Below are 25,803 nucleotides of genomic sequence, written 5' to 3'. Positions count from 1 at the left end.
TCTGGCTGAAACAGCAGAGCAGTGAGGTGAGGGGACAGCTGTCTGTCTGTCTTTGGGAAATGTCAGAAGTGATTCACTACATGTGACTCAAGCAGGACATAATAGAAGCCTCTTTATGACCTCATGGTTTAGGTCAGCTCAGCTGTGCATCACTGCAGGTCTATTTAACCCTCAGACATCACAGTTATTACTGGCAGCAGCGGAGGCGTCTCATAATCCTCTATTAATTATTACTGACTTAAATTTCACTGAAACAAGCAGAGTGTTCTCAGAGCACTGCTTCTAAAAGTTCAGTCTCAGTACATGTACTGCACGTGCTTACACCACTAGTGCACAAACTCTAATTCATGATTGTTTGTCACTAGTGTATGTGTGGTACTACATGTTTGTATCACAAGTACACACACTGTACTACATGTATTTGTATCACAAGTACACACACTGTACTACATGTGTTTGTATCACAAGTACACACACTGTACTACATGTGTTTGTATCACAAGTACACACACTGTACTACATGTATTTGTATCACAAGTACACACTGTACTACATGTTGGTATCACAAGTACACACTATACTACATGTGTTTGTATAAGAAGTACACACACTGTACTACATGTGTTTGTATCACAAGTACACACACTGTACTACATGTTTGTATCACAAGTACACACACTGTACTACATGTTGGTATCACAAGTACACACTGTACTACATGTTGGTATCACAAGTACACACTATACTACATGTGTTTGTATAAGAAGTACACACACTGTACTACATCTGTTTGTATCACAAGTACACACACTGTACTACATGTATTTGTATCACGAGTACACACACTGTACTACATGTATTTGTATCACAAGTACACACACTGTACTACATCTGTTTGTATCACAAGTACACACACTGTACTACATGTATTTGTATCACGAGTACACACACTACTACATGTGTTTGTATCACAAGTACACACACTGTACTACATCTGTTTGTATCACACGTACACACACTGTACTACATGTATTTGTATCACGAGTACACACACTGTATTACATGTGTTTGTATCACAAGTACACACTGTACTACATGTTTGTATCACAAGTACACACACTGTACTACATCTGTTTGTATCACAAGTACACACACTGTACTACATCTGTTTGTATCACAAGTACACACACTGTACTACATGTATTTGTATCACGAGTACACACACTGTACTACATGTGTTTGTATCACAAGTACACACACTGTATTACATGTGTTTGTATCACAAGTACACACTATACTACATGTTTGTATCACAAGTACACACACTGTACTACATCTGTTTGTATCACAAGTACACACACTGTACTACATCTGTTTGTATCACAAGTACACACACTGTACTACATCTGTTTGTATCACAAGTACACACACTGTACTACATGTATTTGTATCACAAGTACACACACTGTACTACATGTATTTGTATCACGAGTACACACACTGTACTACATGTGTTTGTATCACAAGTACACACACTGTACTACATGTTGGTATCACAAGTACACACTGTACTACATGTATTTGTATCACGAGTACACACACTGTACTACATGTGTTTGTATCACAAGTATACACACTGTACTACATGTGTTTGTATCACAAGTACACACACTGTACTACATGTTTGTATCACAAGTATACACACTGCACTACATCTGTTTTGATCTACTAGTACACACACTGTACTCCACTATTGCATCACACGCACTATATTATATGTTTGTATGACTAGTAAATTAACTGTATTGCATGTGTTTGTATGCACCAGTACACACACTGTACTACATGTTTGTTGCATAAGTAAACACACTGAGTTTGAGTAGAAATTTTAATAAAATTTAAAAATTTAAAAAAAATATATATATATATCGTTAACCTGAACTGGCCTTTAATGTTGAAATGACGTGTCGTATAAAATCCTGATTAAAGCCCTCAGGACCCTCCCAGCACTGCTCAGCTCTCTCCGCTGTGGTGCTGATGTGGGCGAGTGTTAATAACTGATATTTCAGAGTGTGATCAATGACCCCAATTAAATCCTCAGCTAATCTGATCCACTGATTTCATCAAACCTGTGATCCCCTCAGGAGCCTGATCTACTGTACATGCACTCTGATACCAGTTACTGTGAGTGTGTGTGTGTGTGTGTGTGTGTGTGTGTGTGAGAGAGTGAGCTGTAGGGTGAAATGTGTGTAGGATGTGGATGGTATTACGTAAGCTCTGGCTTAAATCAGGAACTATTTTTAGAGCACTCGAACATCAAACATGCATATTTAGGTAAAATGATCAGACAGTAATTTAGGCTCCTCGTTTCCTGATTTAAGACAGATTAATACTGTATACTATCATTAAACAAACATTCATAAACAAACAGTGGGCCCTATTTTAGTAATATATAGGCGAGCAGACAGCTGTGCACTGTGTATCTTGATTTTGGGTGTCTTTGCTATCATAACGACAGGAAAAGTACATTTTACGCTGCTCGAAACGCACAAAACGTGAAATAAATCAATTAGTGTCGCTTGCCATTCCCTTTAAGAGCCAGGTGCGCTCTCTCACTTTGGCAGATTGCTATTTCACCAGCGCAGTGTTTCTGTGAGTCTCAGCAGAGGATACTGAGCTGCGAGGTCGTGCTGTGGAGAAGGTGTGTGAGCAGGTCATTTACAGGAACAGCTATTTAATTTTTTTAGTATCATGTTTTTTGTTGATGTAAAAGTTGGTTTTGTGCACTGCGGCATGTCCAGGTGTCAAGATAGCAATGAACATCTGACTGTTGACATCTGCCTAGGTTTCCAAGATAGCAATACGCCAGAAAATTAGCTGAATACAGCTCATTTCAAGACCACCACGCCCATAGATAGGGCACAGTGTGTTTTACATTGCAAAAAGTGAAATTACCGTAAAATCTGATCACTGCTGATAAAGTGATCCCTTTGTTTGTCACTAATCTCATCAGTGTATTTACATGAACTTATGAACTAATCTAATAAAGAGAAAACTCATGAAGATGAAGATTAATAAAATCCTTCAGTACAGAATCGCTCTAAAAGAGAGTGCTGTGTTAAACGCTGTTCACTTATTTCTTCTACTGGGTCTGTTTTCGCACGTGCACAGACTGAGACATCCCATAATACTCTGGTTGAGTATTATCAGATTTGTAGTCCTTACTCATATCTAAGTAATTGGAATATGCTGTTTACATGACTACTTAAATATTTAGATAAGTATAGTAATATAATTATGAATGTGCTTATTAACAAACTCACTTTTAGAAACACAAATGTTATTAAGGTACGGGTGTTATTGAGGGGTTTTTCGCACCTGTAGTTTGTTTCTCTGGTCCGAATTGATGAGTTTGTTTACTTGGAGCGTTTTCTCCCTCTGTTTGGTTTAGTTTCACACAGGCATAAACCACGCAAACAGGCTGTGTCCTCTGATTGGTCAGAGCTGTCTGGCGTGGGAGTAAATATAAATATAGGCTGTGAGCGGTGAATGCAGCACAGACCACGCGTGCGCAAACACAGCGTTTGTTCATGGCTGTGGTAATTAGCATTATCTGGCTAATATATCAGATTAAACTGCACCTTATCGGCAGTTTAGCTCAAATAAATGGACTATATTTAATAGCTGGGTTTGATTGGATCACGTTCACGAACAGCTTCAGATTTAATTTAGGATTGAACTGAGACCCTCAGTCCGGTTGCTTTGATCCGCACCCGAGTGCGATTACTATTTTCACACCTGCTCAGTTGAACCGCACTAAAGTTACAAACGAACCAGAGTTTGTTTTAACCGGACCAAATAGTGCTGGTGTGAAAACGCCCTAAGGTTAATTTTTTAATAAAGCCTAAATTAGATATTTCTTAATGATGTGTTCTCTATACCTTATGCTTTATTCACTATGACCTTTATTATTATTGTACAACAGAAAATCACTAGTTATCACAACATTGGTTGTATTAATGCATAATAAACCTTTTGTTACAACCCTGTTATCCAAATTATATATAGTTCCAGATTTAAAGCTGTATGTGGGTACTATTATGGTAATAAAAGTTTCATAAAGACTAATAACGCAGCTCAAGTTAGTTTTTTTTTTATGTATTACAAGAAAAGAAACAAAACAGTGCAGGGAAAGTTATCATGAATAAAATGCAATAATATTAATAATCCCCTCAAAATATAGTATTTATAGTGTATAGAATATGGTTTAACAGCTTTCAGTTTAAAATATCGTTCATAATTGTATATCTGTGTATATTTAATGTGTAATAATTGTTATAATACTCAGCAAATGTACTTTCCTCCAGTTGAGCTGTGAGAGCTGAGTATGAAGAGTGTGTTTACAGATATCGTCCATAAGATGGAGCTGTTTGATCAGAAGTGTCTCTGTAAAACTGGGACTTATTCACTCACACTCACAACATAAATGTATGTTAGAAATATATGACTTGACCAGGGGAGCCAAACTATATATAACTACATAAGACTGTATATTTTACAGTAGCTTTTTAATGAGATATTACTGTTACAAATAGATATCTACATATATGTGTAATATATAAAAAACATTAGTACTTAAATAGTGCAAGAAAAATAAAACAAGTTCATATTCATAAAGTTTAAAGAGTTCAGGAATCAATATTTGTTGGAATGACCCTGTTTTTTAATCATGTTTTTATGCATCTTTGCATTTTCCCCTCCACCAGTCTTACACACTGCTTTTGGATAACTTTATGCACACACTCCTGGTGCAGAAAATCAAGCAGTTAAGCTTGGTTTGATGGCTTGTGATCATCCAGCTTCCTCTTGATTATATTCCAGAGGTTTTCAATTTGGTGAAATCAAAGAATCTCATCATTTTTAAGTGATCTTTTTTTTTCCAGAGCTGTATACGTATGTGTATATTGTAAAATACACATGGAAAATAATATTGTATATTATACTTACAAAACTGTATACAAACAATTGACTTTTGTTTAATGACTGTTTATGTGACATTATATAATTTAATAGTCTTTTCCCTAAACTTTTCTTTAAAGATAAACATATAATAATGTGATTAAATATACATGATGGTGTATTTGAAAAAATGTATATAAATTCATAACACAAATTTATTTAACATGTGCATGCAGAGAAAACTTAGAATAAAATAAAAAACATCACAAAACAACAGCAGTAAGGAAAACTATAAAAACTATAAAAAAAAATCATTATAATAATGAACAGACAACCATTTGACCATTTAAGTGTCAGTAAATCTCATTTTATTTGAAAATTGAAAACAAATAAATAAATATTTCAATAAAATTGAAAAGAAAATAACCAAAAAAAGGTCAGAACGTCAGGGTTGTGCAGTAATGTGACAGTCATGTGACTCCTTTGCGTTCCCTCCACTGGCTTCCTGTTGCCGCCCGCATCCGATTCAAAACCCTGACACTGGCCTACAAGGCAAAAACGGACCAGATCCTTTATACTTGATGGCACTGATGGTCAAAGCCAGATCTGCACCAAGAGCTCTTAGAGCTTCCAGTACGGCTCGGCTCGAACCTCCATCCCTCAAAACACACAGAAAACAGACATCCAGACTCTTCTCTGTGCTGCAGGACCAAGGTGGTGGAATGAACTTCCACTGGATGTCAGAACAGCAGAGTCACTCGCCGTCTTCAAACGTCGACTGAAGACGCATCTTTTTAAAGAGTTCCTAAACTAAAAAAATAAAAAAATAAATAAAAAAGGTTCCTAGGGTTCTAAACATGATTAAGTTCTGTGTATCTCTTGATCCTAGTCTACAAACTAGCGTTGGATATCTTAAGTAACTTTGAAGCACTGTTGTAAGTCGCTCTGGATAAGGGCGTCTGCTAAATACCGAAAATGTAAATGTAAATGAGAGGACACGGAGAGTGGACGCAAATGCAAGTACATTTATTAATAAACAAGAAAACAAATAATAAAAAAAAAACATAAAACACAACAAGAAACCTGAAGTGACATGACATTGTACAAGAACCGACAAAGGAAACAGGAAACACAGGGCTATACATACACACACACACACAAGGCGGAAAATTAAATAGGGAACACCTGGGTAAGGTAACGAGAGGGTGGACCTACAAATGAACACAGGTGAAAACACTTAAAGTGGAGATACGGGAGGCCACGGCAAACTCAGATCTGTCCATATGAAGTATAATGCACTATATAACTAATCAAATACGCATGAATAATAATTTAATAATATTATTATATTTTATTATTAATACAGTAATAATTTAAGAATTTCCTCACTCTGTTACAGAGCGAACTCCAGTCTAGACGGTCCTGGATCCAGGAGGAAGCTGTACAGCGCTGTTCCCGGCCGACACTTCGTCGCTGTTCGACCCTACCAACCTCAGAGTGAGGGAGAGATCACTCTGTACAAGAATGACCGGGTCAAAGGTCAGCCTTCCATTCTCTTGCCACTTTATTAGAAACACCTACCAACCTTGTGCTTTCACTCACCGTGGCCACTTTATTAGAAATATCCCTCTACCAACCTTGTGCTTCCACTCACTGTGGCCACTTTATTGGAAACACCTACCTAGCAACCTTGTGCTTCCACTCACTGGCCACTTTATTAGAAACACCTACCTACCAACCTTGTGCTTCCACTTACTGGACACTTTTAGAAACAGTGTAAAGTATAGTGTAAAGTAGTGTACAATAGTGAATTTAATCACTGATTCTGTTTGATGTTCTCGTGTCCTGGTTCTTGTTGGCACAGTTCTCAGTATTGGTGAAGGCGGGTACTGGGAGGGCAGTGCCCGCGGGCATGTGGGCTGGTTTCCTGCAGACTGCGTGGAGGAAATTGCTGCCAAACCCAACGAGGAGAGACCGCGTAAGTCTCAGCACGTGTTTGTGAGTGTGTAGTGGCATCTCTCTCTCTCTTTTTCTCTCTCTTTCTATCTCTCTCTCTCTCTTTCTGTGCTGACCCTGCCTCAGGTCTGACCTCCAGGTTTCTCGACAGAAAGTGGAGGAACATTTTTAAGTGCATGCCCATTTAAAAACATGAACACACACAAAAAGCCCTGAATAAAACTCTTGTCCAAACCATAGGTGTCAAGTAATGGAAGTACGAATACTTTATTATCTTACTTAAGTAGAAATGTTGGTTATCTATACTTTACTGGAGTAATTATTATGATTAAATGTTATTCAGTCCACTTTTTACTTCTACTTCTTACATATACACACAATTATCTGAACTTTCTTCTCCTTAAATCGCCTCGTTACTCCGATTTTATTTCAGCTCGTTTTCATTACGGCTTCTCATCGTTCAATAAAAACCCTATCTAGATAAATCTCTCCATCCAGATAGAGTGAATCTATATGAATTAGTGCACTATAGGACTATAGGCTTTTGTCCTTAACTTTTACTATTTGCAATATATAAATTACCTATATGTGATGTGTACTGTAAATTAACATTACACTATGGTAATTAATGACCCTATATTAATAACTGTTAAAATGATGTGCTGGTGTAAATTAAAGGGAGGTTTATGGGATCAGATGTGCAGGTCTGTGTGTTCTGACTGTGTGAGACTGAGGTTACTGTGCTCTCCTGTCATCTTAACACTGTTACATAACTGCAGCTATTCAGCCCTGCATCCACTCACACAGCTCTAATAGAGAGGAACTGAAGCATATCTGACTCCTCTCAGCTCTCAGAGCGCTCACACACACTCACACACACACACACACCTCAGTGTATATGACATCACAAAAATAGCCTCAAACAGCAATCCAAGCGGTCCAAGCACTTTACTGTGCTCTTTCCACTGTTATCATGGTGGCGACCAGTATAATGAACTGGTCCTGGCCCAAAATTACTCCATCTGATTGCTTTAAAACCTCCGGATCCCATTGAAACAGACACAGTTAAACATAAACTAACATAAATACAATAATAAAAAGGTAATTTCTCATTTTGAAGCAAGTAATTAAGGTTGTGGAACATATCTTATTCCTGTCTCACAAAAGCATTTAGCTATCTATCACTTTTTGACATGTAAATCTGGCACTTATTTACAACATGTAAAAAATAGACCAATAGAAATACTCTAAAAGGGTTTTGGATCAAAACCTACATGGACTTTCACTGCACACAAGACAGGATTAAAGCTCAAATAATAGCTGAAATATCACTGGGAGTTTTCCTTTTGCTTAGCATATAGTCTATTTACAGATGAAGTTTCATCATAGAACCAATCATTTTGCTGTTAACCAGCAAGAGGAGGAGGGTCAATGTGGCGCTACTGGAAAAAGCTCCCTTTTGTTACACTAGCGTGGAGGAGGAAAAACTTATTTTCCATTGTGGTTGGTTGATCACCATGTAAGTCAACTTTCGAGCTTCAAAAGTGTCGATTAGAGAAACTAAGCAGCTTTCTAGCTAACAGCAGAACTGAGCTTTTAAGATGTGCAAATGGACTTTAACATGCTAGCATCAAAAAATATATATTAGAGTTATTATGAGGAAAAGTGTAAATGTAATTTTATGTAATTTTATGTAACAGCAGTGCGCATTGAAAACCAGGAGAGAGGAGCAGCTATATGTATAAAAAATGGCCATTAAATAAAATCACGCAAAAGGATCAGCTGAGTGTGTCACATCACACCGACAGTTCTTTTACTGCAGACTAAAAAATAAATAAATGTAAGGAATAGGTTATATTGTTTTATCTATATGAATGTTACCTTCATGAATTCTATAATTGAAAATAAAGTATACCTGTGGCACAGTTATCAATGCTTGTTATTACATAGTAACACAAATATAACAAAGATCTCATCTCATCTCATCTCATCTCATTGTCAACCGCTTTATCCATGAACGGTCGCGGGGGGGGGGCTGGAGCCTATCCCAGCAGGCATCGGGCGGAAGGCAGGATACACCCTGGACAAGCCGCCAATCCATCGCAGGGCAGACAGACACAGACACATCCACTCACACCTAAGGGGCAATTTCAATCAAGTTCCAATTAGCCTGAACGTGCCGTCTTTGGACTGTGGGAGGAAACCGGAGAACCCGGAGGAAACCCACGCAGACACGGGGAGAACGTGCAAACTCCACACAGAAAGACCAGGGTCGCCCCAGCCGGGAATCGAACCCAGGTCGTCTTGCTGTGAGGCGGAAGTGCTACCCACTGCGCCACCGTGCAGCCCTATAACAAAGATATACATTAATTATACAGCTCTGGAAAAACACAAGAGAACACTTAAAAACGATGAGTTTCTTTGATTTTACCAAATTGAAAACCTCTGAAATTTAATCAAGAGGAAGATGGATGATCACAAGCCATCAAACCAAGCTGAACTGCTTGAATTTTTGCACCAGGTGTAAAGCAGCATAAAGTTTTCCAAAAGCAGTGTGTAAGACTGGTGGAGGAGAACATGATGCCAAGATGCATAAAAAACTGTGATTAAAAACCAGGATTATTCCACCAAATATTTAAGATTTCTGAACTCTTAAAACTTTATGAATATAAACTTGTTTTCTTTGTATTATTTGAGGTCAGTCATTTCTCATTTTCTACAAATAATGCTCTGAATTACAATTTTTCTATTTGAAATTTGGGAGAAATATTGTCTGTAGTTTATAGAATAAAACAGCAATGTTCATTTTACTCAAACATAAACCTATAAATACATATAGCCAACTAAATACACAAGAAATACACAAATTAAGTTTAGGATAACTGACAGAAAGCTTTGGGACAATTCTGGGAGAATTTTGACAAAAGTTTGTCTGGATCCCTGGGTTAAGCTTTTTTGCGTGTAATATTATTTGTGTATACGTTTTAAAAGAATGGTATACATGCATACGATTTTATAACTTCTCTAAAATTCTTTAAACCCTGTTCCTGGTTCAATATGAGGATTAGACGTCTCATCAAACATGACCACATGAGTGGAGCCTTTCTGAAGACCAAAATATAAAAGAAAGGCAGAATTCTCTCTATCAATCACCATTATCACCATCATCATTATATTCACTTTTACTTTTTAAAAAACATGTAAAGACAGACTACAAAATAAAAGTGACTCTGATTGTGTGACAAGCTGTAACTGGAGTCATAGAGTGATAAATCACACACACACACACACACACACACACACACACACACACACACACACACACACACACGCACACAAACAGGTGCCTCCTAAGCAGGGTTTAATTAAAAAGCACAGATGAAACAGGTTGTTAATGTTACATTACATTACATTACATTACATTACATTTCATTTCATTTCATTTGGCAGACGCTTTTGTCCAAAGCGACTTACAATAATGAAGTACAAAAGTAATAGGAATTTAGATAACCCATTTTTAGATAGGGCTTAAAGGAGGTCGAAGGGAAATAAAGGGATAGAGAAGTGAAGGAGGGGAAGAAGGAAATGGGGTTAGAAGTAGTTAGTGTGTTAGAGGTGTTAGGAGAGTAAGTGCTCTTTGAAGAGCTCTGTCTTCAGGAGTTTCTTAACGATAGCGAGAGATTCTCCTGATCTGGTAGTGGAAGGTAGTTTGTTCCACCATTGGGGAACTCTGTATGAGAACAGTCTGGATTGCTTTGTATGAGTGTTTGGCAAAGCGAGGCGATGTTCATTGGAGGAGCGCAGCGGCCGGGAGGTAGCGTAAGCCTTCAGGAGTGAGTGCAGGTAGGAAGGAGCTGTTCTGTCATCACCTTGTAGGCGATTGTAAGAGTTTTGAATTTGATGCGAGCATCAACTGGTAGCCAGTGGAGCTCAATGAGCAGCGGGGTGACATGTGCCCATTTTGGTTGGTTGAAGACCAGACGTGCTGCGTTCTGGATCATTTGGAGTGGTTTTACTACGCAGGCCGGGAGGCCAGTTAGCAGGGCATTGCAGTAGTCGAGGCGTGAGATGACGACTGCTTGTACCAGGAGTTGGGTGGCCTGTTGCGTCAGAAACTGTCTAATTTTCCTGATGTTATAAAGCGCAAAGCGGCAGGATCGAGCAACCGAGGCCACATGGTGCGTGAAGGAGAGCTGGTCATCAACCATGACACCCAGGTTCCTAGCAACCTTTGTCGGTGAGAGAGAGAGAGAGTCGATACTTATAGAGAATTTGTGTTGAAAAGATGGTTTTGCTGGTATAACCAGAAGTTCAGTCTTTGAGAGATTTAATTGAAGGTGATGCTCCTTCATCCATGAGGATATGTCAGAGAGACACGACGATATCCGTGCAGAGATTGAGTTATCTTCAGGTGAGAATGACAGGTATAGCTGGGTGTCATCAGCAAAGCAATGGTAGGAAAAGCCATGTGAGTGGATAACCTGACCAAGAGAGGCAGTGTATATTGAGAAGAGAAGGGGACCCAGTACCGAACCCTGGGGAACCCCAGTGGATAGGGAGTGGGCTGAGGACAGCTGTCCTTGCCACGACACTTTGAACGAGCGCCCAGTGAGGTATGATCTGAACCATGACAGCACATTGGCTGAGATCCCCATGTTTGAAAGTATAGTTAGGAGGAAGTCGTGGTTGACCGTGTCGAAGGCGGCCGAGAGGTCCAGCAGAATGAGCACTGAGGACTGACCTGCAGCTCTAGCAGTTTTCAACGCTTCAGTCACAGACAACAGAGCCGTCTCGGTAGAATGTCCTTTTTTGAATCCAGATTGGTTCCAGGACCAATCCAGGAGGTCATTCTGGGAGAGGAAGCCAGAGACCTGATTTAAAACCGCTCTCTCGAGTGTTTTAGAGAGAAAGGGTAGTAGTGAGACCGGTCTGTAGTTATCAACCTGGGCGGGGTTGAGAGAAGGCTTTTTAAGCAGTGGTGTCACATGTGCTTGTTTGAAAGCAGTTGGGAAAACAATGTGTAGTGCACGAGTGTGTGGAAGAGAATATTATCACTATGCTAATGAGGTGAGCGCTTTAGCATGTGCATGCTGATGACTCCTAATCACACACACATACACACACACACATACATACACACACACGTGCATACACACATGCACAAAGGATAGTCAACCAGTTGCTCCCTGATGGCTGTAGAAATCTATCGATGTAAAGCTGTCGACTGAACTGCAGCAAATTTGTAATATTATAATTAGTTTAATTATTAATATTGGGTGATAGCTTTAAGTAAAATCCATTGATTTATATTTCGCTGTAGGTAAGCATGGACAGCACAACATTTCTTAAATGTGCCTAGCGCCTTTTATGTCTGAGAGAAAAACATATTTTTTTCTTCTTTTTATCGATACCCTGTTTTAAGTAGCTACAGTTCATCTTAGCAGCCAACAGATTAAAGAAAGTTCTGCTACTGTAATGTAAGCACACTGTTTGTAAGCTGTTGTGTTCTATACCTGGCAACCCAGGTTGTGGATGTAGATTCGTAGAATACAACCCACAGAGATTACCGTGACATACCACATGGTTCAAATAAGAAAATACTGGCTGAAGCTCTGCTGACGAGAGCTTCCCGTGTTCAAACTTAGCATGTTTCCTTAATATCTCATGATAAATCCTGATCATGTTATGAGTTACTACAGAAAATATAAAAGAAATATTAATTAATGTTCCTTTAAGCATATCGAGAGAAAACATAGTTGGTCAACTTCTTTAGAACATTATGTATCAATGTTTTCCACAGTCAGTGATTTAGAGTAGTGATGTATTGGAAGTGTTGGGAAAACATGTTTTATAGTATTTATGTGGGAAAATCAATAAACTATCCAGAGTTTTGGGACGAAACTCTCTGGATCATTGTGATCGGATTCCGCTCCAGCTTTTAAAGAGTGTTATTGATAAATGATTTTGCTCTGTCTGGTGTAAAGTGATTGATGAAGTGCTGCTCTGTTTGGTTATTGAACACACTGTGATCGATTTCTCCCCAGAGAGTCGGGCAGAACGGACGGACAGGAAGAAGCTGTTCCGGCATTACACCGTGGGCTCCTACGACAGCTTCGATGCCTCCAGGTACGGCCGGCTGCATGAGTGTTTCTGATAAACTTCAGTCTCTAATTCCAAAAGTTAATTTTAAATCTTAGTTATTGAGAAATTAATAAATACAATTCCATATTGTTCATAATTTTGACGAGCATATATTGCTTTAAAGTATATTCGATCTTGATATAGTTTATATAACACACAAACAATCATCCTGCATCAGTAAAAGGTTTATTTCCTGTATTCATGACTGGAATTTACTGTATTAATGTTTCTTTGGTCTCAAAAAACAAAGAAAAGGGCAGCAGGAAGCCTCCACAAAGCAGCACACGCACACACTCCCCACACGGTAGGCGTCTCACGGCGGGGAAATGAAGGCTAGGCTACCGGGACACCGTCACGTCAAAATCTGGTTCCTGTATTATCTAACTGTAATAACAGAGCATTAATAAGCAGCAGGTTAGAAATGTAGATAACTGATGGTAATCACAGCAGCCCTGTAACAGTTCATGAGCAAAGAATGCTTCTTTCCCTCCCTCTGTGCTCCGCTCTTAAACTGCAGCCCAAGCAGTTTAAGCAGGAACTACATTTCCTTTAAAATACTGTGAGTTTATTATTTTTTTTAAGAGTGGCCCTAAAAAGACATTGTAGCAAACATGAACACTGGAGATGTGTGTTTATCCTGCCTGTGTGCACATAATCTTTAAAAAAAAGGCGCATAAAAATCGCTTGCTTGAATTAAAGAAATCGTTCACTTGAATAAAAAAAAAATGTAAGCACGAATTGCAAATCATTCACTTGAATTAGGGAGAATGTGAGTACACATTGCATATCATTTATGTTTTAAACAAAAAGTGAGTACAAACTGCTATATAATTTGCAATAAAATAAGTAATTAAGTGACTGACAGCTGTATGTCGAGTTGTAGTCGAGATGTCGACTTATTGTGGTGTCATGTGGTGTTACTGTACTGAGCCATTGGTCGCATTAACAGACACACATTAACTGTGGCCTTCACATACAGCCTGCTAAAACAGCATATTTCTAATAAAGTGGCCAGGATAAATTATGACTTTTAACTTTAGTGTCTAATTCCAACAGTTAGTTTTCCTTGTGTTTATCTTGGCACATTTTATTCAGTATTCTTCCTTAAGAAATCAGTTGTTACAGCCTTATTCTGCTGTATCGTAAAAGTGCAGTTACACTGATCTGCATTAGCTGTCGGTCCTCTGCATTATTACATGGAGTAGCTGAGTTGTAGCTGAGATGTCAGGGTAACTCGCTAGTCAATAATAATATTATTGATCATGTGGTGTTACGGTGCCATTGGTCACATTAACAGACGCTCTGTATATGCAGTTATTTGCAGTCTGATGCCTCCAGGTACAGCCTGCTAAAACAGCATGTTTCTAATAAAGTGGCCAGTGTAAATGATGTCTCATTTATAGCGCAGTAATATTTATCTCTCTCCATCTCTGAGCTAAACGTACTTCATAGCTCTGCAGTGAGAGTGACTTTTTAATGAGATATTTCAAAAGCCTCGCTTTCTCTCCAACTCGAGCTGAATTCCCCCGGAGGCTGAAACACTGTGACTAGCTCGCTCTGTTAAATATTCATCCGGGTTGTTTTAAACTGACAGAAGGTGCCGTTAAATTTTACATGAACTGCAAACTGTCCGTGGCCGGATATGGGCAGAGAGAGAGAGAGAGAGAGAGACAGAAGAGAGAGAGAGAGAGAGAGAGAGAGAGAGCTGTGGGAAAGCTGAGCCTTGTCACCGAATAGGTCAGCTACAATAAGGCATTAAAGCAGCAGTCCCTAAGATTTTTTTTCTTTTATATTGAAAGCAGTAGAATTCCAAAGTAGGAAGAAGATAAAATACTGTATATAAAGGTATCAGTGTCCTGGCATGACCATCCCTCCACTCTTACTCTTGCTAGGGGTGGGCGATATGGCCCTAAAATAATATCACAATATTTCATGGTATTTTTGCGATAACGATACTCTTGGTGCGATGACAAACCACCGAATTAAAAAATATATATTCTACTGCAAAAAAATAAATTTAAGTTTTATTACTGCATACAATATGATATCGCACAGCCCTAACTGAGATATTAAAAAAAAAGTTTATCAGATTTGTAACAAAACTCAATAATCCAGAATGTCATGATATTAATAGTAATGCACTCCAAATATCTCCATATGTCTAAGATTAAAGTAACATAATGATACTGGATAGATATAATCTGTCTCAAGTATATATATATATGTCTATATATATATATATACATATATATATATGTATATATATATATATATGTATATATATATAATTTTGCTAAAAACAGCAAAACAATTTAACCCTCAGGTAATAATTCGGGGTGGGTGATATGGCACGATATTTCAGGGTGTAATATCGTTCACGATATTCAAAAATGTTGCCGATATTATTGCGTACGATATGATATGGCACACCTCTAACTCTTACAACAGAGTGGTCTGGTAGGTTTGGTCAGTGTAGCTTCTATATCCATTATGGCAAAATAAGCAAAACCGCATAATCAAAAACACAGAATGGGGACCTAAAATTTTACATGAACAGCAAACTATTCATGGCCAGAAAGAGAGAGAGCTGTGGGAAAGCTGAGACTTGTCACCAAATAGGTCAGCTATAATAGGGCATTAAAGCAGCAGTCCCTACGATTTTTCTTTTAAAATGAAAGCAGTAGAATTCCTAAGTAGGAAGAAGATAAAAAATTCTGTATATAAAGGTATCAGTGTCCTGGCATGACCGTTCCTCCAACATCTGATATATACACTCTAAAAACTGGTAGAGTGGTCTGGAAGGTTTGGTCAGTGTAACTTCTATGTCCATTATGACAGGATTTTATCAATTGACAAAATAAGCAAACCTGTATACTCAAAAACACGGGATTTCACACAGCAATGCAGGAGGTGACATTAAAGTTTACATTAACAGCAAACTGTTCGTGGGCAGAAAGACAGAGACACAGAACAGACAAAGAAAGAGAGAGACAGAGAAGAGAGAGAGAGAGAGAGACAGAAAAAAGAGAGAGAGCTGTGGGAAAGCTGAGCCTTGTCACCGAATAGGTCAGCTACAATAATGCATTAAAGCAGTACTCTTTAAGATTGTTTTATTTTAAATTGAAAGTAGTAGAATTTGCTTAGTAGGAAGAAGACAAAATATTGTCAGTGTTATCTCCATTATGACAAGATTTTATAAAATTAACAAAATAACCAAACCTGTATACTCAAAAACACAGAATTTCACATAGCAATGCAGAAGTTGACATTAAATTTGACATGAACAGCGATTTTATATGAGAGAGAAAGCTGTGGGAAAGCTGAGCTTTGTCACCGAATAGGTCAGCAACAATAAGGCATTAAAGCAGCATTCCCTGAATTTGTTTTCTTTCAAAATGAAAGAAGTAGTATTTCTGAGTTCCTGGCAAGACCATCCCTGCAATGTCTAATTTATTAACTCTAAAAACAGGGTGGTCTGGTAGGTTTATTGAATAAGAGCTGGTAATTGCTCTCTGCATTTGAAAATGCATGAATGAACAATAAGCTAAAATCACAGAATTTCACACAGAAGTTTATTTACATTAACCTGCATTAGAAGTACTCTTTCACATGCAATTACACATTCTCACCAGAGGGGTCTCTAAATCCCTGAATCCCCAAAAATTACAGACTGCTGCTTTAAACTGATCTAAATCTGCTGTTCCTGCACTGCACCGTCGCACTCTGTCATAGCTAATGTTGTTCGTTTAGACCTATGAATGGACATAAGCAATTAACATTACTAAAAAGTTTGATAAGTTATGTCATTCTATTGCTTAAAGCTACTTAGAATGGAATAGAGTTCTTTAGAGTCTGGCGTAGCGAAAGTTGCTATGAAAGAAATGCATCAATGGATGGATGCTGATTTAACTGAAAATGCACTGCCTTTACCTGTTCGTACTGTGTGTGTGTGTGTGTGTGTGAGGGCGCGGCAGATTCACACAACCTGTCTGCTGCTTCTACATCAGCGTGGCGTCTTTTACACCGGATTGCGTTGCTAGGGCAACTAAGCATCCCCCGCACTGTTGCTAGGACTGCAGAAGTCTCTCTCTCTCTCTCTCTCTCTCTCTCTCTCTCTCTCTCTCTCTCACACACACACACACACACCTTTATAGCTATATGAGATCAAATCAAAGCCATTTTTGAAAGATTATTTTATCATTATTTTTATTATCATTATCATTATTATTATTATTATTATTATTATTATTATTATTATTTACACGGCAACCCATATTTGTAAACATAAAGAACAAATTTAATCTACAACTAGTCCCACCCACTTACACTTTGCTTGACCTCATTGGCTAAGATTTTTTTAAAATTAATAATAATATAAGGGGTGAACCGAAATGAAAACTTTTGTCTGAAACTTAAATAATACAGATTATATTAATGATTTCCTACAGATTTTAATAAAATGTACCACTTTGTCCACTGCTAAATAATTTGAAGAAACATATTGAAGACTATATTAAAGATATACAGGTTATACAGGTGCTGAATTATTCTGTAAATAAAATGTTAAATAAACCATAATATGTTTAGATTTAGAACCTGGATCACCTGGAATAGTTTTCTCAGTGTCTTGAAGGAGTTCCTTAACTTAGTCACATGTATCCAGCAGAGAAGCAGTCAGTCTTTTGATAAACAAACTAATGCTAAAGCTAAGTTAGCTCAACTAGCTAACATTACTAGCTATCTAGCTTAGCTAACCCCCAGCTCATGTCTTTCAGCTGGAAAACAGGCAGTTTTAGAAGAGGTGTGAAACTGAGTAAACTGGAATTGTGTGCTATAAGTGATGCTAAATTCTCTATTTCCTTCAACATGTGTTGGGTGTAAAAATAAAATTGAAGCTGCCATCTGTTGTCTTTCCTACACTAATTCTGACACCAAGATGGCATTTTTTTGTCTATATCAGTTGCCAAATATTTGGTGCTTCCCTACTTCTTAATATTGTTTTTTATATATTTGGTGCTGTTACTATTGTTTGTTATTACTTATTTTATTATACAATAATTAACATTATTGTTGTTTTAATTATACAATAACTTACAAAATTATTGCTGTTAACTGAACTTTTTGATTGATTAGTTGTGCTGGTATGAGTGTATCTGACACAGCAGTGTTGCTTGATTTCTTAAACACTGTGTTTACTGTGTCTAGTGAAAAATACCCTAGATATTGCAATAATAATAATAATAATATTATTATTATTATTATTATTATTATTATTATTATTATTATTATTATTATTATTATTAATGACCGTAGTAGAAAATTCTCAACTTCTGATGCTTCATTTGCATCTGCCTTCTCCCTATCTTTCTTTCTCTCTCCCTCTCTCTATCTCTCTCTCTTCTTCTTTGTTCCCTTTCCTCTCTTGCTCCCTCTTTCTCTCTTAAACACACTCTTTCACCCTCTCTCTCTTTTGAGTTTCGCTCACACAGTCACTCCCTCCCTCCCTCTCTCTCTCCCTCCCGCTCTCTTTTTCTCTGAGTATCTCTCAACCTCTCTCTCCCTCCCTCTCTCCCTGAGCATCTCTCTACCTCTATCCCTCTCTCTCTCCTGAGTATCTCACACACACTCTCTCCCTCCCTTTCTTTAAGTATCTCTCTTTTTCTCTCTCTCACTCTCACATGCTCTCTCCCCCTCTCTCTCTCTCTCTCTCTCCCTCCCGCTCTCTTTTTCTCTGAGTATCTCTCAACCTCTCTCTCCCTCCCTCTCTCCCTGAGCATCTCTCTACCTCTATCCCTCTCTCTCTCCTGAGTATCTCACACACACTCTCTCCCTCCCTTTCTTTAAGTATCTCTCTTTTTCTCTATCTCACTCTCACATGCTCTCTCCCTCTCTCTCTCTCTCCCTATGCACCCCTTTACCTCTATTTCTCTCTCTCTTTTGAGTTTCGCTCACACAGTCACTCCCTCCCTCCCTCTCTCTCCCTCCCGCTCTCTTTTTCTCTGAGTTTCTCTCTCTCTCTCTCCATCTCTCCCTCCCTCTCTCCCTGAGCATCTCTCCACCTCTATCCCTCTCTCTCTCCTGAGTATCTCACACACTCTCTCCCTCCCTCTCTTTAAGTATCTCTTTTTCTCTCTCACTCTCACACGCTCTCTCTCTCTCTCTCTGGTCTGGAGCTGCTGCAACTTGACGGATTTTTGCGATCGATGAGAGAAGAAGTGGCGACACGCGCGCACACACACGCACGCACGCAAAAACACGTACGCGGGCGCATTCTCACACACCGGCACGCACACGTACTCTCTTACCAATGCTCCACGTGCGCGTACTTGGCTCACCTGCGTGCTGCGTCTGTCCGTGTCGCGCGCCTTCATCATCATCATCACCATCCTCATCCTCGCCGCCGTCCTCTTCATCATTTATTTAACGTGTGATGATTCTAAGCGACGTCACGCGGTGCGCGCGCCGCTCCGGCCTCCCGCGCGCCACCCCTGTGCGAGGAGGAGGAGGATGATGATGAAGATGCTGGGCTGGTTCGGTTCTGCCTGTGCCTGAATTGGACTGATTTCACACGCACACACCCGCGCGCGCCCGCGCTGACACACTCACGTTCGCCATGCACGCGCGCCCGGGGCGCAGGGCGCTGATGCGCGTGTCCGGCTGCACAAACACTAACGGGCGCCTCGCGCGCTGCTTCCTCAACAGCGACTGCGCGCTGGAGCAGAAAACCGTGGAGCTGCAGAAGAAGCAGGAGGAGGGCTTCGGGTTCGTCCTGAGGGGGGCTAAAGGTAAGAGTCTGCACACTCATAAACACCAGCACACACACACACACACACACTCACTACACACTCTCACACAACTTTATAAACTCACTGAACACAGTGGGGGATGGTAAAAGTGATTGTGAACACAATACACACTTACACACAAACTCTGTACTCTCACTGTACATTATACCCACTCATAAACACTAATACACATTATACCCTGATACGCCATACTTTTACTGTGCACTATACACTCTCATACACACAATGTTCCATAACTATGCACCATACTTACGCATTAACACTAATACACATTATGCCCTGATACACTATACACTTATTGTGATTTGTACACACTCATACAAATAATGTACCAACTTTGTGCACTATACACTATACTATACCCTGATATGCTATACTCTTACTGTGAATTACACACACTTATACACACTGTGCAACATCCCTGTGCACTATACACACTATACCCTGATATACTCTATTCCTACTGTGCACTAAACACACTCACAAAACACTCTATGTACCAACACTGTGCACTAAACACACTCATACACACTATCTACCATCACTGTGCACTGTACACTATCATACACACTTTATGCCATCAATGTGCACTATACACACTAATACACACTATAGCCTGATATGCAGTACTCTTACTGTGCACTAAACACACTCATAAACACTCATGCGCACTATACCCTGATATGCTGTACTCTTACTGTGCACTATACACACTTATACACACTCTATCCTGTCACTGTGCACTATACACACTCATACACAATATACTCTGATATGCTATAGTCTTGCTGTGCACTAAACACACTCATAAACACTTATGCACACTATAGCCTGATATGCTGTACTCTTACTGTGCACTATACACACTCATAAACACTCATGCACACTATAGCCTGATATGCTGTACTCTTACTGTGCACTATACACACTCATACACACTATGTCCTGATACTCTATACTCTTACTGTGCACTATACACACTTATACACACTCTATACCGTCACTGTGCACTATACACACTCATACACAATATACTCTGATATGCTACAGTCTTACTGTGAACTAAACACACTCATAAACACTTATGCACACTATAGCATGATATTCTGTACTCTTTCTGTGCACTATACACACTTATACACACTCTATACCGTCACTGTGCACTATACACACTCTTACACGATATACTCTGATATGCTATAGTCTTACTGTGCACTAAACACACTCATAAACACTTATGCACACTATAACCTGATATGCTGTACTCTTACTGTGCACTATACACACTCATAAACACTCATGCACACTATAGCCTGATATGCTGTACTCTTACTGTGCACTATACACACTCATACACACTATGTCCTGATACTCTATACTCTTACTGTGCACATTACACACTCTATACTCTCATACATACACACTGTATAGCCACTGTGCCCTATACAATCAGTAAACACTTACTGTGCACCATATAGAAGCCATATACAGTACTCTCATGCAGGTTACATATCACACGTACTACAGTTATCCCTATACATTTATATGCATGTAAACAAAGCACACATACCCTTAATGCACTTACTGTACACTTTAAATTCACTCAAACACACTCATATACACTTATACTCATGTATCCCTTCACTGTTCACACTCATACACACACTTTACACTTACAGTCACTCATATATTTTCACTAAACCATATATATTTACATATACACATTCACTATACTCACACACACACTCATAAACTCTTCACACTTCATACCCATTTCAGAAGCTTTGTGCTGAGGGGGGCTAAAGACAAGAGATTATACACACACAGTTCCAGTGTATGTGTGTGTGCTCTTAAATGTCAGTGCGAGTGTATTACACACCTTACAGAGTGTGTGTGATGACTGATGATGAGCAAAGTTACAGTTAAAAGAGACAGAGAGAAAGAGAGAGGTGTGTGTGTGACTTCTCTCTTTTTCAGTACCTCATTCTGTGTGTGTGTGTGTGTGTGTGTGGTTGTGTGTGTGTGTGTGTGTGTGTGGTACAGTAAAGGCTGATGAATGAGAAGTGTCAGTTTGTCAGCGCTGCTTTTTACATCCAGAAGGACAGAAGCTAAACCACAGTCAGCAGTGTGTGTGTGTGTGTGTGTGTGTGTGTGTGTGTGTGAGTGAGGGGTCATTGGTGGGCTACAGCTCCTTACTTTGCCTGCACATAGAAACATCTGCACACACAAACAACCAAGCAGGCCAAACACACACAGACAGAGTGCATAATCAAATATTTTAATATGAATATTGTTCTTGTCACTGATTGGACACTGATAGAGACTATCCTGCTGATTATGTATATTTTTAAATATGGATGTGTGTGGGGAATGGGGGGTATAAGCAGGATGCAAGAGAAGAGAAGAGCATGGATGCAGACTAGCTAAGTGGATCAAATCTGATTGAGTTTTAAAGTTCAGGCTATTTTAACCCCGATCCTTTGTTTTTGCTGCTGTGTTGGAACTCTATAAGTAGACGCTATTCTTCAGTACTTTTATTTAGGAAACAGGACTGTTCCAGACACTGTTCCACTCAGATGGAACATAGTGAACATTATAGGAGCTGATATGATTAACAAGAACTGTATTGTTCATTCAGAAGTAATGATATCTGTTGTTTGCCCCTCCCTCCCAGCGGACACACCCATAGAGGAGTTTACACCCACTCCCGCGTTTCCAGCACTGCAGTACCTGGAGTCGGTGGATGAGGGGGGCGTGGCATGGCAGGCGGGGCTTCGTACGGGAGACTTCCTCATAGAGGTAAGAGATCTAGGTGGTTCTTCTACTATATGCTTTTTGAGTTGTGTTTCATCGGTTTTAGTTGGTTTAGGAGTGGAGTTGAGTTGAGTCTTAATTCAGGCTGAGTTGAGTCTGGACTCAAGCTAAGTTGAGTTGAGTTAAGTCTGGATTTAGGCTATGTTGAGTCTGGATTCAGGCTGAGTTAAGTTGAGTTGAGTCTGGATTCAGGCTATGTTGAGTCTGGGTTCAGGCTGAGTTGAGTCTGGACTCAAGCTAAGTTGAGTTGAGTTAAGTCTGGATTCAGGCTATGTTGAGTCTGGATTCAGGCTGAGTTAAGTTGAGTTGAGTCTGAATTCAGGCTGAGTTGAGTCTGGACTTAAGCTAAGTTGAGTTGATTTAAGTCTGGATTCAGGCTATGTTGAGTCTGGATACAGGCTGAGTTAAGTTGAGTCGAGTCTGGGTTCAGGCTGAGTTGAGTTAAGTCTGGATTCAGGCTGAGTTGAGTTGAGACGAGTTGATGCTGAGTTGAGTTGCGTCTGGATTCACGCTGAATTGATTTAAGTTTGGGTATAGGCTGAGTTGAGGCTTAGTTAAGTTGCATCTGGGTTCATGCTGAGTTTAGTTAAGTTTGAGTATAGGCTGAATTGAGTTGAGACGAGTTGAGGCTTAGTTGAGTTGCATCTGGATTCATGCTGAGTTGAGTTGAGATGAGTTGAGGCTGAGTTGAGTTGCGTCTGGATTCATGCTAAGTTGAGCTAAGTTTGAGTATAGGCTGAATTGTGTTGAGACGAGTTGAGGCTGAGTTGAGTTGCGTCTGGATTTAGACTGAGTTGAACACGGACTCAGGCTGGGTTCAGGTTGTGTTGAGTTGGAGGTGTTTGGGTGTAGGGTTTCACCCTGCGTGGGTATGAATGATTTGGGTACAACTAGTAAGGGTGTAACAGCTCTGGAAAAAAAATAAGCAACCGCTTCAGTTTCTGAATCAGTTTCTCTGATTTTGCTGTTTATAGGTTTATGTTTGAGTAAAATGAACATTGTTGTTTTGTTCTATAAACTACACACAGACTTTCTCCCAAATTCCAAATAAAAATATTGCCATTCAGAGCATTTATTTGCAGAAAATAAGAAATGACTGAAATAACAAAAGTTTAGAAATCAATATTTGGTGGAATAATCCTGGTTTTTAATCACAGTTTTTATGCATCTTGGCATCATGTCTTACACACTGCTTTTGGATAACTTTATGCCTTTACTCCTGGTGCAAAAATTCAAGCTTGGTTTGATGGCTTGTGACCATCCATACCCATACCTACGATACACTGACTAATTGTGCTCTCTCTGTAATAAAACATGCAGGATTCTGCAGTATTCAGCTGTATATTTACATAGTAAATATATGTGAATACATAGTAAATAGATGTCTGAAGGCTCTTCAGCAGTGGATGGAAAAGAGCTCTGCAGAAACTCAAGAGTTTTACATCCTTTAAATGACTCTCTGAGGATACAGTTTACCAACACACACATACTCTGTTCAGCTGCAGCGAGCGAGCGAGTGAGTGTGTGTGTGTGTGTGTGTGCTGAGTGATGATTAGACAGAGTTCTATCGTTAGGAGAAGCTACAGAGTCACAGTCTGAGGATGAATGGAGCAGGAAATGAGGGGAAGCTGCATCTTTCTGTCCATATTTATTCTCTCCATCTCTCTATCTTTTCAAATTCTAGACACACACTCTCTCCCTCTCTTTCTCTCTCTCTCTCTCTGTCTCTTTTTCACACACTTTCACTCCTTTCACACTCTGTCACCCCTTTTCTTTGCTCTGGCGCTGTTTTATAGGCACCCCGGCCCATCTTTTCTTTCTTTCTTTCTTTCTTTCTTTCTTTCTTTCTTTATACTCTGAAATGCTATAGTCTTACTGTGCACTAAATACACTTATGCACACTATATCCTGATATGCTGTACTCTTACTGTGCATTATACACACTCATACACATTATGTTCTGATGTGCTATACAGTCACTGTGCACTGTACACACTCTATACTCTCATACATACACACTATACAGTCACTGTGCACTGTACACACTCTATACTCTCATACATACACACTATACAGTCACTGTGCACTGTACACACTCTATACTCTCATACATACACACTATACTGTCACTGTGCACTATACACACTCATACACACTATACTGTCACTGTGCACTGTACACACTCTATACTCTCATACATACACACTATACAGTCACTGTGCACTGTACACACTCTATACTCTCATACATACACACTATACTGTCACTGTGCACTATACACACTCATACACACTATACTGTCACTGCACTGTACACACTCTATACTCTCATACATACACACTATACAGTCACTGTGCACTGTACACACTCTATACTCTCATACATACACACTATACAGTCACTGTGCACTGTACACACTCTATACTCTCATACATACACACTATACTGTCACTGTGCACTGTACACACTCTATACTCTCATACATACACACTATACTGTCACTGTGCACTGTACACACTCTATACTCTCATACATACACACTATACAGTCACTGTGCACTGTACACACTCTATACTCTCATACATACACACTATACTGTCACTGTGCACTGTACACACTCTATACTCTCATACATACACACTATACAGTCACTGTGCACTGTACACACTCTATACTGTCATACATACACACTATACAGTCACTGTGCACTATACACACTCTATACTCTCATACATACACACTATACAGTCACTGTGCACTGTACACACTCTATACTCTCATACATACACACTATACAGTCACTGTGCACTGTACACACTCTATACTCTCATACATACACACTATACTGTCACTGTGCACTGTACACACTCTATACTCTCATACATACACACTATACAGTCACTGTGCACTGTACACACTCTATACTCTCATACATACACACTATACTGTCACTGTGCACTATACACACTCATACACACTATACTGTCACTGCACTGTACACACTCTATACTCTCATACATACACACTATACAGTCACTGTGCACTGTACACACTCTATACTCTCATACATACACACTATACAGTCACTGTGCACTGTACACACTCTATACTCTCATACATACACACT

At 39.3% G+C, this 25,803-nt stretch overlaps 1 protein-coding gene across 1 annotated transcript in view; it reads left to right on the top strand.

The window, feature by feature from the left end:
* The window catches only part of LOC103033205 (SH3 and multiple ankyrin repeat domains protein 2), a 230,313-nt gene that overhangs the window by 139,156 nt on the left and 65,354 nt on the right, over window positions 1-25,803 (top strand). Inside the window, exons 12-16 of the mRNA XM_049483310.1 lie at window positions 6,359-6,498; window positions 6,824-6,937; window positions 12,960-13,041; window positions 19,759-19,841; window positions 22,537-22,661. Coding sequence (XP_049339267.1) covers window positions 6,359-6,498; window positions 6,824-6,937; window positions 12,960-13,041; window positions 19,759-19,841; window positions 22,537-22,661 — 544 coding nt within the window. The remainder of the gene's footprint in view (window positions 1-6,358; window positions 6,499-6,823; window positions 6,938-12,959; window positions 13,042-19,758; window positions 19,842-22,536; window positions 22,662-25,803) is intronic.

Source organism: Astyanax mexicanus, chromosome 9, assembly GCF_023375975.1.
Source record: "Astyanax mexicanus isolate ESR-SI-001 chromosome 9, AstMex3_surface, whole genome shotgun sequence".
In the NCBI taxonomy this organism is placed as follows: Eukaryota; Metazoa; Chordata; class Actinopteri; order Characiformes; family Acestrorhamphidae; genus Astyanax; species Astyanax mexicanus.
This window is presented reverse-complemented; position numbering and strand designations above follow the sequence as displayed.